The 13203-nt window shown below is 40.1% G+C and overlaps 1 protein-coding gene across 1 annotated transcript in view; it reads right to left on the minus strand.

Moving 5' to 3' along the window:
• ptprt (protein tyrosine phosphatase receptor type T) overlaps positions 1–13203 on the minus strand; it is a 485707-nt gene that overhangs the window by 41994 nt on the left and 430510 nt on the right. The window contains exons 25-27 of the mRNA XM_084740791.1: positions 12178–12214; positions 11579–11676; positions 9050–9166 (exon numbers count right to left, since the gene is read on the minus strand). Of these exons, the coding sequence (XP_084596917.1) occupies positions 9050–9166; positions 11579–11676; positions 12178–12214 (252 nt within the window). The remainder of the gene's footprint in view (positions 1–9049; positions 9167–11578; positions 11677–12177; positions 12215–13203) is intronic.

Below are 13203 nucleotides of genomic sequence, written 5' to 3' on the forward strand. Positions count from 1 at the left end.
AAATCGTCATCCCACTGTAAAGCCTCTCTCTTTAGCTTCTCTGTACTTCAGCAACATGCCAAAAAGGATAGCATTTTTTGGCTTTATGGCTATGGCATACTCTGGGAAAATAAACTCCTTAGATTAGCATGCCAGTGCAACCCCATCTTTATTTACAATACATCATACATTGCTACAAAAGCAACCACTGTAGCTTGCCTTGCTACCTTCATTAAGATATGTACAGCCTGTTCTGATTTCCAACTCATGTTTTGTCTCTGCCCTTCAGCGACTCAGACAGACGCACGCAGTACCTGTGAGCGGCTGAAAGAGATGCAAGTGACTTAAATGTACCCATCATATATGCATAGACACTGCGTTGACCACTTCAGTTTGTTGTTGCGCCATGTCAACACCATTTTGGTAAAGTCAACGCTGACATAAGGGTTTTTGATCTAAGTTGAGTAAGTTAGAAAATAAAAGAAGCTTTTTTTCTTGCTCCACGTAGATCGTTAATCTGTGAATATAACATTACTCATTGAGGTCGATTGACAAATAAACCTTATAGTGCTTTTCATCTAGAAAAACTGCAGCTCCCCCATTTGCGTGCATTTGTTCACAGGTCAGTCTTGACCTAACGAAAATTATGGCAGTGGTGACAAGATCCAAAGGCCAAAGTGGCATGTACTTATGTATATGTCTGTGTTGGGCTCTTGACATAGTTTAATGAGGGAGAAGTCTGCATCTAGAGGTAGTTGGATGAATGCATAAAGCAAACAGAATAAGACACCGTACATTTTGTGTGTTATGGGAGTTGCATCATAACATACATGACATGCACATGACGGTCTTTTCCTAAAGCTATCCAAGTACTTTGTACCTAGTTTTTACGCCAAAAAGTACCCAGTGGTTACCATTTCATGTTAACCACGTGTTTTAAAGGCTGTCTGGCAGCATCTCAAACAGCTGGAAAAGGCTACAGCGTGCACCAGTGTGAGATAAGGGGCGATGAGAAAATGTCGCTTTGTGACGAGTTGTGATGAGAATGATTCGGTAGGTATCTGATCCAAAGGAAGGAATGGAGATGGATTGGACATTATCAACAGGGTGACACTTGGATGGATCATGGTGTGTCTAATTATTGTTTCTGTGACTGGTATAATTACTAAATAATTACATATATTTTTAACAATAGAGGTACTGCATGAATATTAATTTGACCTGTTTTGACATATGAAATTACACAAACATATAGGACCAGTTTGTGAAAAGTCAGGCTGGATTTGAAACAAGGGCATCACGCAGTATCCAAGACACCGTAGCAACCTCAGCATATTCTGATCAATTTAAGACCTGTCAACACTAACTCTAATAATTTTGACAGTATATGCCACCTTGTTGATGTCAGATAACAGCCTCATGGCAGAGAGGTCTTACTTCTGGTTTCTTGCTCTGATTTCTGATATCTGCATCTCCACTCATAATATGTCCAGATTTCCCATTTTTTTGACAGCTCCAGACTGTAGTATAAAAAATGCATGACCCTTTATCAACACTGCATGCTTTAATAATTTAAACCAATCAATTCCATTATTCTATCCTAAACAAATCAGGCCTTGAATGGAGAGCGCCATGTCCTCCTCAGTTCAGTTTACTCTCTAAGAATAGAACTGGGAGACAACTGTTATTGTTGTAGCTCCCACTCTGGCTCTGGTAGATACAGACGTGGTTGTTGAGCGTTGTTTGCTTCAGCAGAGTGGCTTATGATAACCTGAGAAGGAGGGATACCATCAGGAGGAGAGGTCAAGAAACAGACTGAATGGAAATGGGAGCAGAGGTCTATGATGAGAACCAGTAAAGGGATGAGAGATAAACAGAGGCTGGGAAAGTGGTGTTGTTGGGAAGGATGAAGAGACAGACTGGACAAAGGGGGGGGGGGGTGAGATAGAGGACAAAAACACAGACATAAAAAGAGTGTGAGAGAGATGTGGAGGCAGAGAGGAGAAAAATAAAACCCTAGAAAACCACAAGGTGATTTGATAACTCGACTTCCCATTGATTTGCTCTCTTGTGATGTTGAAATTACTTCTCTAAATCGATAGACGGCAGTCCAACACAGCCAGGGCCTCAAATGCATGAATAGTTGGTAAAAAATAACAAAACAACAACATTAAGGCGCTTGATATGTTGGAAAGAGGTGATGAAGATGTAGAAACACTTCAAAACGCTTCTGTGACAGCAGAGAATGAGCTCTGCTGCATTTTACACCTCTTTTAAAAATGTTTAAACTTCTTATCAAGACTCATTTGCAAAGGAATGACAAAGCGTTTTAAAAGGTTTTAAAAGTACTATATTTTCCCCAGTTCAATTACACATCCTCATGTTCCAGTGGAAATTGTTTCAGTGGTAAAGCTGCTGATGTCCATATTTTTATTTTTGCATAAATACAGTTATAAAACTCTCTGACTGCCTTTCAGAGAGGTTGCTTTTCATATCAGTAAATGTGCAAGAGTTACATGCACATAGATTGACATTGTTATTATTCACACGTTGCCTGGGGACCAGACAAATTTGCAAGCTCAAGTTTCATTTGTTCTGGCAGATACGTCTGGCCACCTTCCTGTTGAGGCAGATTTGCACCAATCCTGGCTCTCTTTGGGCCAATCCCCACCATTCATTTAATATGGGGCAGGTTTGATACAACTGACAGGAAATATGATTGAGACGATCCAGATTTGAAAAGTTACATGTTTCGAGCACAATGCGCCAAATTAAAGAACTCAGAAAACTGTCAAACTAGACTGTGCTGATCAAGTATGTATCAGGATTCTGTTACTGCATTGCCTATTTCTGGCCTCAAACATTTTTAGTGTATTATTTAGCTGTAATTTAACAGAGTTTGTGACCAGGCCGCCATTATATTCCCACTCGACCAAGACCAAGCCCCACCCTAACTTGCATGTGTCACCGCTACGTCAATTGTTTCGTTGCTCTGATTGGCTGTAGGTCTATTCAACAGGAAGAGGCATCTTGGCCTGCGCCCTTTGATGATGCCCCACGGGAGAGATTCCCGAATAATGGCTTAATGAGTGAGGTGTTCAGCATATTCTTCAAGACAGGTGCTACACCTTGACATTAGTAGGAGTTCTCTGTGTTGTGGGCACAAGGGACCAAAATCCCTTGTTCAGTATGTGTCACTATGTACTCCTTCTAATACCTCTAGAATGATTCCAAATAGGAAAGCACAAATATTAGCTTTTTGCCATTATCCACTATGTTTTCCAGCTCATTTACAGATGCAGATACAGTTATATGCACATATTTTTTCCACCTAATTGCAGATTATCATGTCTTTTTTGGTGGAATAAACATAATATGGCTCTTATGTTGAGCAATTTAATTTGTAATTTGACTAACACTGACACACAATTATTACAAATAACAACTTTGCTATCCATTTCAGATGTGTCAAAACACCACTGCACTGCATACATACTCACATCACCTGCGCATAATTATATGTCATCACATTGGCAGAAATACTGGCATTTCAAGCTGATACGATATTTGATTTTAAAGCACTTATCTGCCAATACCGATGGCATGCTGATAATATTATGCATCCCTGATTCCAAGATTCTAAACCATGCAGAAGATGAGGAGTTACTACAACAAATTGTGACTACAAATTTACTTGAAAACCTCCAAAAGTTAAGAGTGAATGATATGGTGACGCAGCTGAAGGAAGATGATGGAAAGACAAAATAATTACAGTGGCTATAGTGCACAAGTCAAAGCCATTTTTGGCTACTCAACCAGACAGCTAACATCGGCCTGGACGTCCAATGGCTGTAAAGTCTTGTACAACTATTTATCTGTGAAGGTTCAGATTAATCATCTAGGCGGTACCCGAACAGAATCAAATCCAAATTACCAGACCGCAGTTTTGATTGAAGATGTTTCAGAGATTTGTGGGAAATAATATAGGTATTATCCTCCCTGTGGCAACCTGCGGGGTGGGTCCACCTCGAGTTCAATGAATACAGGGGGTACCTGTTCTCAATCATATCCTCATCCGAACACAGTCATGGAGGTGGTGGGGGGTTTTAGGGCATTGTAAACAGTTTGACAAATGGTGTTTGAACCCACTTCAGGAAAGGTTTCTCCAATTTGATATCAACAGCCTGTTTTGCCCATTTTTCAAACCATCTGTCCTATCTGTCTAATACGCACATGTGCTGGTCTTCGAAGCTGTGTTTGTTGGCCTGTAGATTTGTGTACACTGCTGAGCCCTTTCCTATTCAGTTCAGTGTCCGCTGTGGCATGCAATTGTTTGGTTTCTCCAGATCTGAGTGTCATAGAGCAGATTACTCGTCTGTTGCTCTGGATGCGGTCCATCGGATAAACTAAGCCCTGTTGCAGTTTCTCATTGGGTTCTAAAAATACTGAGAAACTGTGTTTAGTACAAATTCTTCAAAAATTCTCTTTAACTCCAGCCACATATGAGACTGCAAAGCTGTGTCTTTGGTGCCACTTGTTCATCTGATTAGGTGATCTTGGTTCACCTGTTTTCAGATTTAACAAAGGCCAGAACAGGATAACTAGATCTGGATTAATCTACACAAACAGATATCTGCATATACAGCCTGTTCTCACTCCCAACTCATCAAATACCGATGTGTTGTCACTGCCCCTCTGTGACTCATACAGGCATGTGTGGTACACGCTGGCAGCTGAAAGAGATGCACTGGGCTTTCAAGTGACTTCAGTTAAAACCAATCAGTGGCTGTATAAGACGCACTAGGCTTTCAACATAGTATAAAGAGGAAGAAGTCTGCATATGAAACAGGTGGCGTGGATGGCTGCCTTAAACAAACACAGGACTTTCACCCAGGAGAAAGGGGTTTGCGTCCCATGTTAAACCAAATTTTGAAGGAAAAAAACAGTGTACATCATGTGACTTTTGTCTTGCAAACCTTTCAGTAGCGTTACATACTTATTCGTAGTTTTCAGTCACGTGATACACATGGTGATCTGGAGGGCAAAACCAATGGGCCAACATGGCGGTTCACACTGGACTCACTGGATATGAAAACAAGCTACAAGTTTTGGGAACTTGCAATCCATATACAGTACCCGCCGCCAAATTTGAGTCACTAAAGTCGCTGTCAGAGCTCCACTTTGGTGATGTTTACATCTATATTGTGGAGAATCCCTCACCTTACACTGCTGATCTGGATAAAAGTGTACAAAGTAGACAATTATATGTATTTTTGATCTGGATGGGTCAATAATGCTGCTGTTTGGGAGGTGAAGGATAAGAAATTCTTCAACAGCTATCCGAAACAACAGAGACCGTTCAGTTCGTAAGCTGGTGGGCAGCAGAATACAGCATTGGTTTGCCCTCCAAGGGGCCGTTCCCAGATGTCAAGTGAAAACTATGAATTGCAATCCAATATATGGTCTTACCCTAAATCTATCCAAGTAGTTTGTGCCAAAAACAAACTGCGATTGTTTAACAGCATTAACCCTGTGTTTAAAGGGCTTTCTGGTACAAAGGTCTTATTCAGATATCTCAGCAACTCAAACCAAATTGATCTAATTGGACAAATAGCACTACAGGTAAGTGGAGAACTGTCCCTTTGAGTTTGTCTCTCTAACCTTGTATCTGGTGTCAGTGGATCCTGAAATCCCTGCTGTAAATGGAGACACTGTTCTGTGTGAGTGGGTTTCCTGTTAACTTCAGTGTGAAGTTTGACATTGCACAGTCAAGAAACCAATGCTGCCATCCATTTACTTACATTTAACTCAGCTTTATTTATATACCACCTTTCATGGAACTATGCAGCCAAAATGCTTCATATTGTTTAGCAAGCTTTCCAATGTCACAGATAAGTTAAACACTTTGGAATGAATACTTTTTAGTCTGGTGAGCAGAAGCACACTACTTACACACACTATCTCTCTTACTCACAGCTACTCTGACTGATTCTGGCATGTCTGAATGTCTTTTGTGATCTGCTGTGGGTTTTTTTTTTTTGATCCTGCCTCTTTTGATCCTGCCTCTTCTCTATCCTCACTTTCTCAAACACACATTTACACAGAATTTTTCTTTCTTTGAGTCTCCCTCTGTCACCCTCCCCTCTGCAGCGCTCGGTTAATCTCCTTGGACGTGCCATTAACAAACCTTTTCATTAAGATCCTGTTCTCATTATTCACTGCAATTAAAGCTATTTAACTGCGGTGCAGAACCTGTATTCTCTCTCTCTCTCTCTCTCTCTCTCTCTCTCTCTCTCTCTCTCTCTCTCTCTCTCTCTCTCTCTCTCTCTCTCTCTCTCTCTCTCTCTCTCTCTCTCTCTCTCTCTCTCTCTCTCTCTCTCTCTCTCTCTCTCTCTTCCCTTGTCTTGCTTTTTCTTTGTTCTTCACACTCACTCTCACACACACACAGAGTCACAGAACCTACTGTAGTCTAAAGATGGAGACTTTTGTATTAATGCGTGTGTGTGTGTGTCTGGTGTGTGTTTGTATGTGTTAATGCATTCTGCAGAATGACAGGCATTTCAAAATCAGCTTTCCTTTGAATTTCAGAGTACTTTTGCGCACACACACGCTCAGAGGTGGTATGGATTAATGGCTTGCTAAATGAGCTGACAGCGAGGACTTGAAGACTCGTTTTCATAAGCTGCTTTTGCACGAATGAAGGGGGAAGGAAATACAGGATGGGGGGAAAAAGAGTGCGACTGACAGAGGTATGGAAAAAAGCAAGAGGAAAAAAACAGCAGGCAGGAAAAAGCAAGATGTTAGTTATTAAAGGCCTCTGATAATAAATGTGCATCATATTTTACACATGCTTTTAGTAATTATTCATAATTATTTGCCACAATGGTGAAGTAACACTATTGACTATTGATTTGAATAGACTAGGGTTTTTTATAAACCTACAGCTCTGCTGACATCTCAGTAAACATTTTTTTCTGTTGAAAAGACTTTTAAAAAGTAACTGACACCTGTGAAAAGTGGGTTACAATGGGGTAAAAGTGACTTTTTTTTTTTTTTAGAGTATTTGAAAAAAAGAATTCACCAGAATTTGCAATAGTGAATTTTATTTTGCATGTGCAAATATAGTTATATGTATATAGTTCATTGTTACTTTGGAGTCAGACTAAAAATCACTTTCAAATTTATCAACTGAAAGCAAGAAAAACAAAAAAAACCCCACAAAGCTGATGCAGGAGTCAAACATCTGTGTGAAAAGCAAAAGAAGCTGAATGTTTTGGCCAAAATGCAATCTCAGAACCTACTGGCTATTTTCTAACAACAATTTAGCTTTTATTTGCTTCTTAAATGAATCGGCATTCATATACAAACATCTGCATATACAGATCAGCCTTCAACTCCATTCTTGTGTCTGAAGCAGACTGTAAATGAAGACCGGCGTAAGAATAAGAAAGTCTTGGCCCATAGATATCTACTGGCAATACCGGAATCCCCAGAACACTGGCTGTTGCCAAATCATTGTCAGATGATGGTCAGTGGAGTCCAAGATTGGATCTGGATGAGATCAGATCAGGGCAATCAGTTTTTCTCTTCACCACAGATGTAGTGTCAGTTGATATGACAGTCAAAGTAGCGTCCAAAGGTTTTTCACCATGAAGACATCTACAATGTGCTAATAATATACTTTTTTGACTTAAGCCAAGTCCCCAGAACAAGAGCCATGTTTAACCTATTATTCCACCATGTCTATGTCTCAGTGCACGGTGGTGGACTCAAGGAGGGATCAGGTGGGGCGATTGCCCTCCTTAGTGCTCCCATGTTCGAAAAAACACCAAAAAAGTGCCCTCACGGATGCCCCTAGGTGAATAAAACATGACAAATGCCCTCTGGGGTGGACCAGTGTCCAAGATTATGTGATAAAGTCCCCTTTAGAGAGCCCTTCAAGCAGACAAAATGTGATAAATGCATCACAACTGCCAGCACACTTGTGCTCCACTGCCCCGCAGCAATAAGCGCAATTTCTTATTTTACATTAAGAACTTTTTCCATCGTAATGTACCAGAGGCTTCTTGTTGGCTGCACATAGCCTACATTATGTATTTCTGAAATTTTATATAAAACATTAAATGCAGTGAAATAACATCTTCCTGTAGATGAGATTTCACCTACCGGTGAAATAAAACTTTGGAGAAATGCCTTCACACTAATCAGTATTGTCTGTCTTTTGACCTACAACTGAACATGTGAATGTCCCTGGTGTCGGATCAGTAAAGCTTATCTTATCTTAACATATTAACTGACATATTTAGCTGCTTGAAAAAGGGGGCAAGAAGAGTTCTTAGATGTTCAGACTGAATATAAACCGGTTTTCAACTAGAAATCAGTGTTGAATTCCCTGTTGGTACTCACTGGGACTGTTTTTAATAAACAGTCATGTCATTAAGTCAACAAAAATTAATTACCTGAAGCAAAGGAGGAAAAGCAGTGGAGCGAAGAGACAAGACTCAGTAGAAGAAGATGTAAACAAAGTCATTTGGAAAATCGAGGATTTGGACCTGAGCCCTGTTTTTTCCATCCACTATGCAGAGCCTTGGAGAACAGCATCACAACAACGACGGTACATTGTTCCACTTGCACTCGTCTTTTCTCCTTTCAAATCCCCCCTGCCTGATTACAAGGGCCCCAATTATGCTTTCAAGCCCCCTCTTAAACAGTGAGAAACAAACAAGTAACACTGCTCGCTCGCCTCAAATCCCCCAATCACTCATTGGCTGTGATGGTAATCCAGGTTTTGGGTTTACAAATAATGGAAGCGATAAGTAACATGAAACAATGAGGGTAACTGAGCAAGTAGAGAGCATGAGAGGGCTCAAATCCTCTCTGGAGCCTTGTGGGAAATATTCTGTAAACCTGAGTCACAATGTATTTATATGACATCATGCTTAAAATCCTGTTAAATGACAAAAATATAAATAGCTGCATTATTGTGTCACACGGGGAAAAGAAAATCATTATAATCCTGATTCAAACTAACATTTATCAGTTTTTGCATCGGTTTTGTTCACTTGTTTACCTTTTGGACGGTGAAAGTCCGTATGACGTATTCAGCCAGCGGTTCGGTTTCTATCAGGGTCACTTTGATGTCTCCATAAACCTCCGTCTCATCCGGCCAGTAACGCACACACTTCACCTGTGAAAAAGACAATTCACATTCATACTTTGTGGTTAAAAATGTATTACATGCCGGTCATTATCACCAAATGAGCATTAACAAGGGATCAAGAGGAGGTCAAGATGATCACCATGAATTATATAATAGATGAATAAAATCTCTCACATAATAAAGTAGTTTCTCAGCAGGCATTTGGGAGATATTGATTAAGTTACTGGATAACATGGTAAAATAATACACTACTGAACATACGGCTGGAGCCAGATGGGATAATGCCATTTGTAACTGGACTACACATCTGGATACAGATGTTTGGAGTGAAAACCATCGCCAGGCTTTCGTCCAAATATGTCGCAGTCTCTTTTTCTGTGTTACCGCCCTTGCCACCTACAGCACTGGAATGGTGTTAGAAATTGGTTCACACTCTCATTACTGTTCAAATGGACTGTTTTTGCTGGCGAGACTGAAGATTGCGACCGCTGAAACATCACTCTGCTCAGACCACCGCTGAGACTGTTCTCACCAGAATTAAAGCTGGGGTAGCCGGTTTATTTTTGGTGTCGTTGGACAAAAGTTCCACAATACCCTTTGAGCACAACCTAATTTGAGTGGTCACAGAGAAAAGTGAGCTTCTGCTCCCACCTTATGGCTTTGTTTCCAGGATTTAGAAAATCTAGCCTGAGACACAAGACTTTGGCTGATCAGATAGCTGATTGTTGAGTCTCACTCCCAAAACATAAGTATTATATTGACCTGGGAATGAGATGCAACAATGCACCATCTTTGAGTCACTGATCCAAAGCATCCGTAATTTGATGACTTCGGAATAAGACTCAACAATCAACCATCTTCCTCATTTGCTTATTTCACCTTTGAGCAAAGGCTCTTGCTATTTGTTGTAAAAACTTTAACTAAGTCTATCTTTATGTTCAGTAGCAAAGCAGGGAGTAGTGTGATGTTCTTACATTAGCAGATAGACTCCCAAGAAAGGAGGTCTTGGTGCAGGCAGGTGCACTGAAGTTTGCACCCCCCCTCCCCCCAAAAGTCACTTCTACATGATTTCAAGTAAGTGGGTTACAGTCAGCTTTCTCCAGCATAGAGTGTAAACGTAAAACTTCCATAATCAGGATAAGGGATAGAGAATCACCGGATTTTGCCGGAAGAATGCAAATTTCTTGGCATGTGTAACTGAGTTTTCTAATCAGCTTTTTACAAGTATGCGGAGGACCAACACAGCATCACTAATACAGCTTTTAAAGCTGAGCCACAGCTCCAGAAAAGGTTGGGATCAAGGAAAAATCTCTTGACTATTGATCGGCCTCATGCATATGCAGATTTGCAGCAGGTTACTACAGAGCATGGAAATAGTAACGTGCCTAACTTGGCTCCTCCTAGTAATGTGGTTACTAATGTGCATGTAAACACACTGCATGAAAATCATCTTTCTACTCAAGTCAACTAAAATCAAGTGCTTTAGTTACCCAATCTTAACTTTTTCTTTGGATTTTTGGAACACATATGAACTTTGGGACTCTTATGAATCAGCTTGGAAAGTGTTGTTCTCTATATTGTTTCTAATAACTCTTCCATGTTTCTGACCTCAGTAAAGGGCTGCAACTAACAATTATTTTCATCATCAATTATCCCAATATTTTCTCAATTAATTGATTAGTTGTTTGGTCTGTAAAATGTCAGAAAATGTTGAAAATGTCGATCAGTGTTTCCTAAAGCCCAAGGTGACGTCCTCAGACATCCACTGTTTTGTCTATAACCCAAAGATATTCGGTTTGTAGTCATAAAATAGTAAAGGAACCAGAAAATATTCACATTTATGGAGCTGGAATCAGAGAATTTTGTCTTTTTTCATCAAAAAATTACACAAAGCCATCAATTTATTATCAAAATAGTTGTCAATTAATAATCGGTTAGTCAATTAATCGTTGCAGCTCTGCTTCAGTATAGGTAAAATTTTATAAACTAGGTTTGGGACTTCATTGTGTAATTAGAAAATATTGTAATAACATCTGGCATGGTTTTATTTTTGATTGATTCTGATTGGACTGTTCTGGACTGATTGGACAAAATAAGAGGGATTTGTCAGTTGCAGTTTGTCAGTTGCACCAGAAAGAAAGTTGATGACCAAGTCTCAATCCCAGGAAATCAAATACAGGCATTTCGGGTTGGTAAAACGTAGGGAAGAAGGCGGGGTCTCTGCAGATGCAGGTGCTGCCACTCAGTTTCGGTCAGTCATGGCTGATGATTTACAGAGATTGTTTTTGTATGAGTCAATGAGTTTAGGTGTTTTTTGGGAAAATCCTACACATTTTGCCTTTAAACTAATAAAGTCTGTGAGCTCACACCACTACAGGTATTGGGCCTCTTCATCAAACACACATACACATTTTGTACTCTCTTAAATGATGAACTCACCCTTCCCACCTCCACCAGATTGGTAACCATGACGATAGAGGCAGAGTTTTCCTGCCAGACCATCCTCCAGAAATCCCTCACTGTCTCCTGCATGGGCCCTGACACACACACACACACACACACACACACACACACACACACACACACACACACACACACACATACGCACGCACACACACATACGCACGCACACACACACAAATTAGAGATACAAATGCAAACAGAGCACCCGCACGGTGTATCTATGTATAAACACACACTCCCACTGTCACGTCAGCACAGAACACACATAGAAAACATATACACATGAGAAGAGAAACACACATACACACACGCACTCACACACATGCACTCACACACTATCAATCCCAGATAGTGGTTCGGGGGTTTGAGGTAATGGGGTCTTAAATTTGTCAGGGGGATTTTATACGGCGGTTTAGATTTAGGAGGTTGTGGTAATAGCCTCCCAGCCCGAAAGGACGACATTTACCAGGTGGCTGCTACACACACACACACACATTTGCACAGCGGCACACATACACATTCGTATCTGCACAAATGTAGAATCACACATACACTCATCACGTCAGTTTAATTACCTTGTGTGGCGATGTAATGTCTGGGTCTATGGTACCCCTGTGAGACAGAAAAAAAAGTGAAGCATAAAAAAACTGCACATTTCGTCACCTCCCATCTTTTTTCCCATATTCTCCAGTTTTACCTCCAAATGGTCCACATTTTCATGATTTTAATACTTTTCTTGTTTACTCACCGTCTTTTTCTTTCTTTCTTTCTTTCTTTCTTTCTTTCTTTCTTTCATGGTTCAGTTATACCTCATGTAGATGATTCTTTTCCTTGTTTGGGCATTCATCCTAGTTTTTTATAATGGTGATGAGTCTCTTTTAGATGTGAAAAGTGCACTTTTTTAAACTTGAAAGAGGTAAAGGGTAAAACTTCGAGCAAAAAGATTAGTGACTACATGATGGAGTTGACACACCTTGGCGAGGTCATCTGCACTTGGGAGGCGGTGTCAGACATGATTGGAGGGGTTTATAGAAGCCACCATTAAGAAAATAGCTGACTTACAGAGAAGAGTTTTACATGAGACACTAGCAGTTAATGTTTTTCTGTCTGTTATCGAGAAATGTGTGAATTGTGCTCCAGTGTTTAGAGTGTATGCATCTGTCACCATCACTGGAGTGTCGGAGAGTTTATTCGAATGAGTAGAGGAGGTTTTCTCCGAGCAAATATTCATTTTTGATTTTAATTACAAAAAATCTGCATGACACAAATGTCAACTGGTGAATTTTATCCTTGGGACAAACAAAGATGGGTATTTATGTAAGCAGAAAGAGGAAAACTGATGACATGGTGGATGTAGATGAAAAAATACTGTTCACTAGGATGTTGAAAGCCAAAATAATGATTGATTGTAATTATTATAAAGAAATGAAGGATGTGGATGTGTTCAACATGATTTGGGCTTACTATTATGAGTTGTGCTCTAAGAAAATCAACTTATTTTTTTTTCTGTGGAGTTGATGTGATTTGACTGGCTCGAGTATTTATCCGTTTCTCTGTGTTTTGAAGACGGCTGTATTTTTGTGGATGGATAATTGAAAGAT

This window comes from Lutjanus erythropterus, chromosome 2 (genome assembly GCF_056507025.1).
Source record: "Lutjanus erythropterus isolate fLutEry1 chromosome 2, fLutEry1.hap2, whole genome shotgun sequence".
Lineage (NCBI taxonomy): Eukaryota > Metazoa > Chordata > Actinopteri > Lutjaniformes > Lutjanidae > Lutjanus > Lutjanus erythropterus.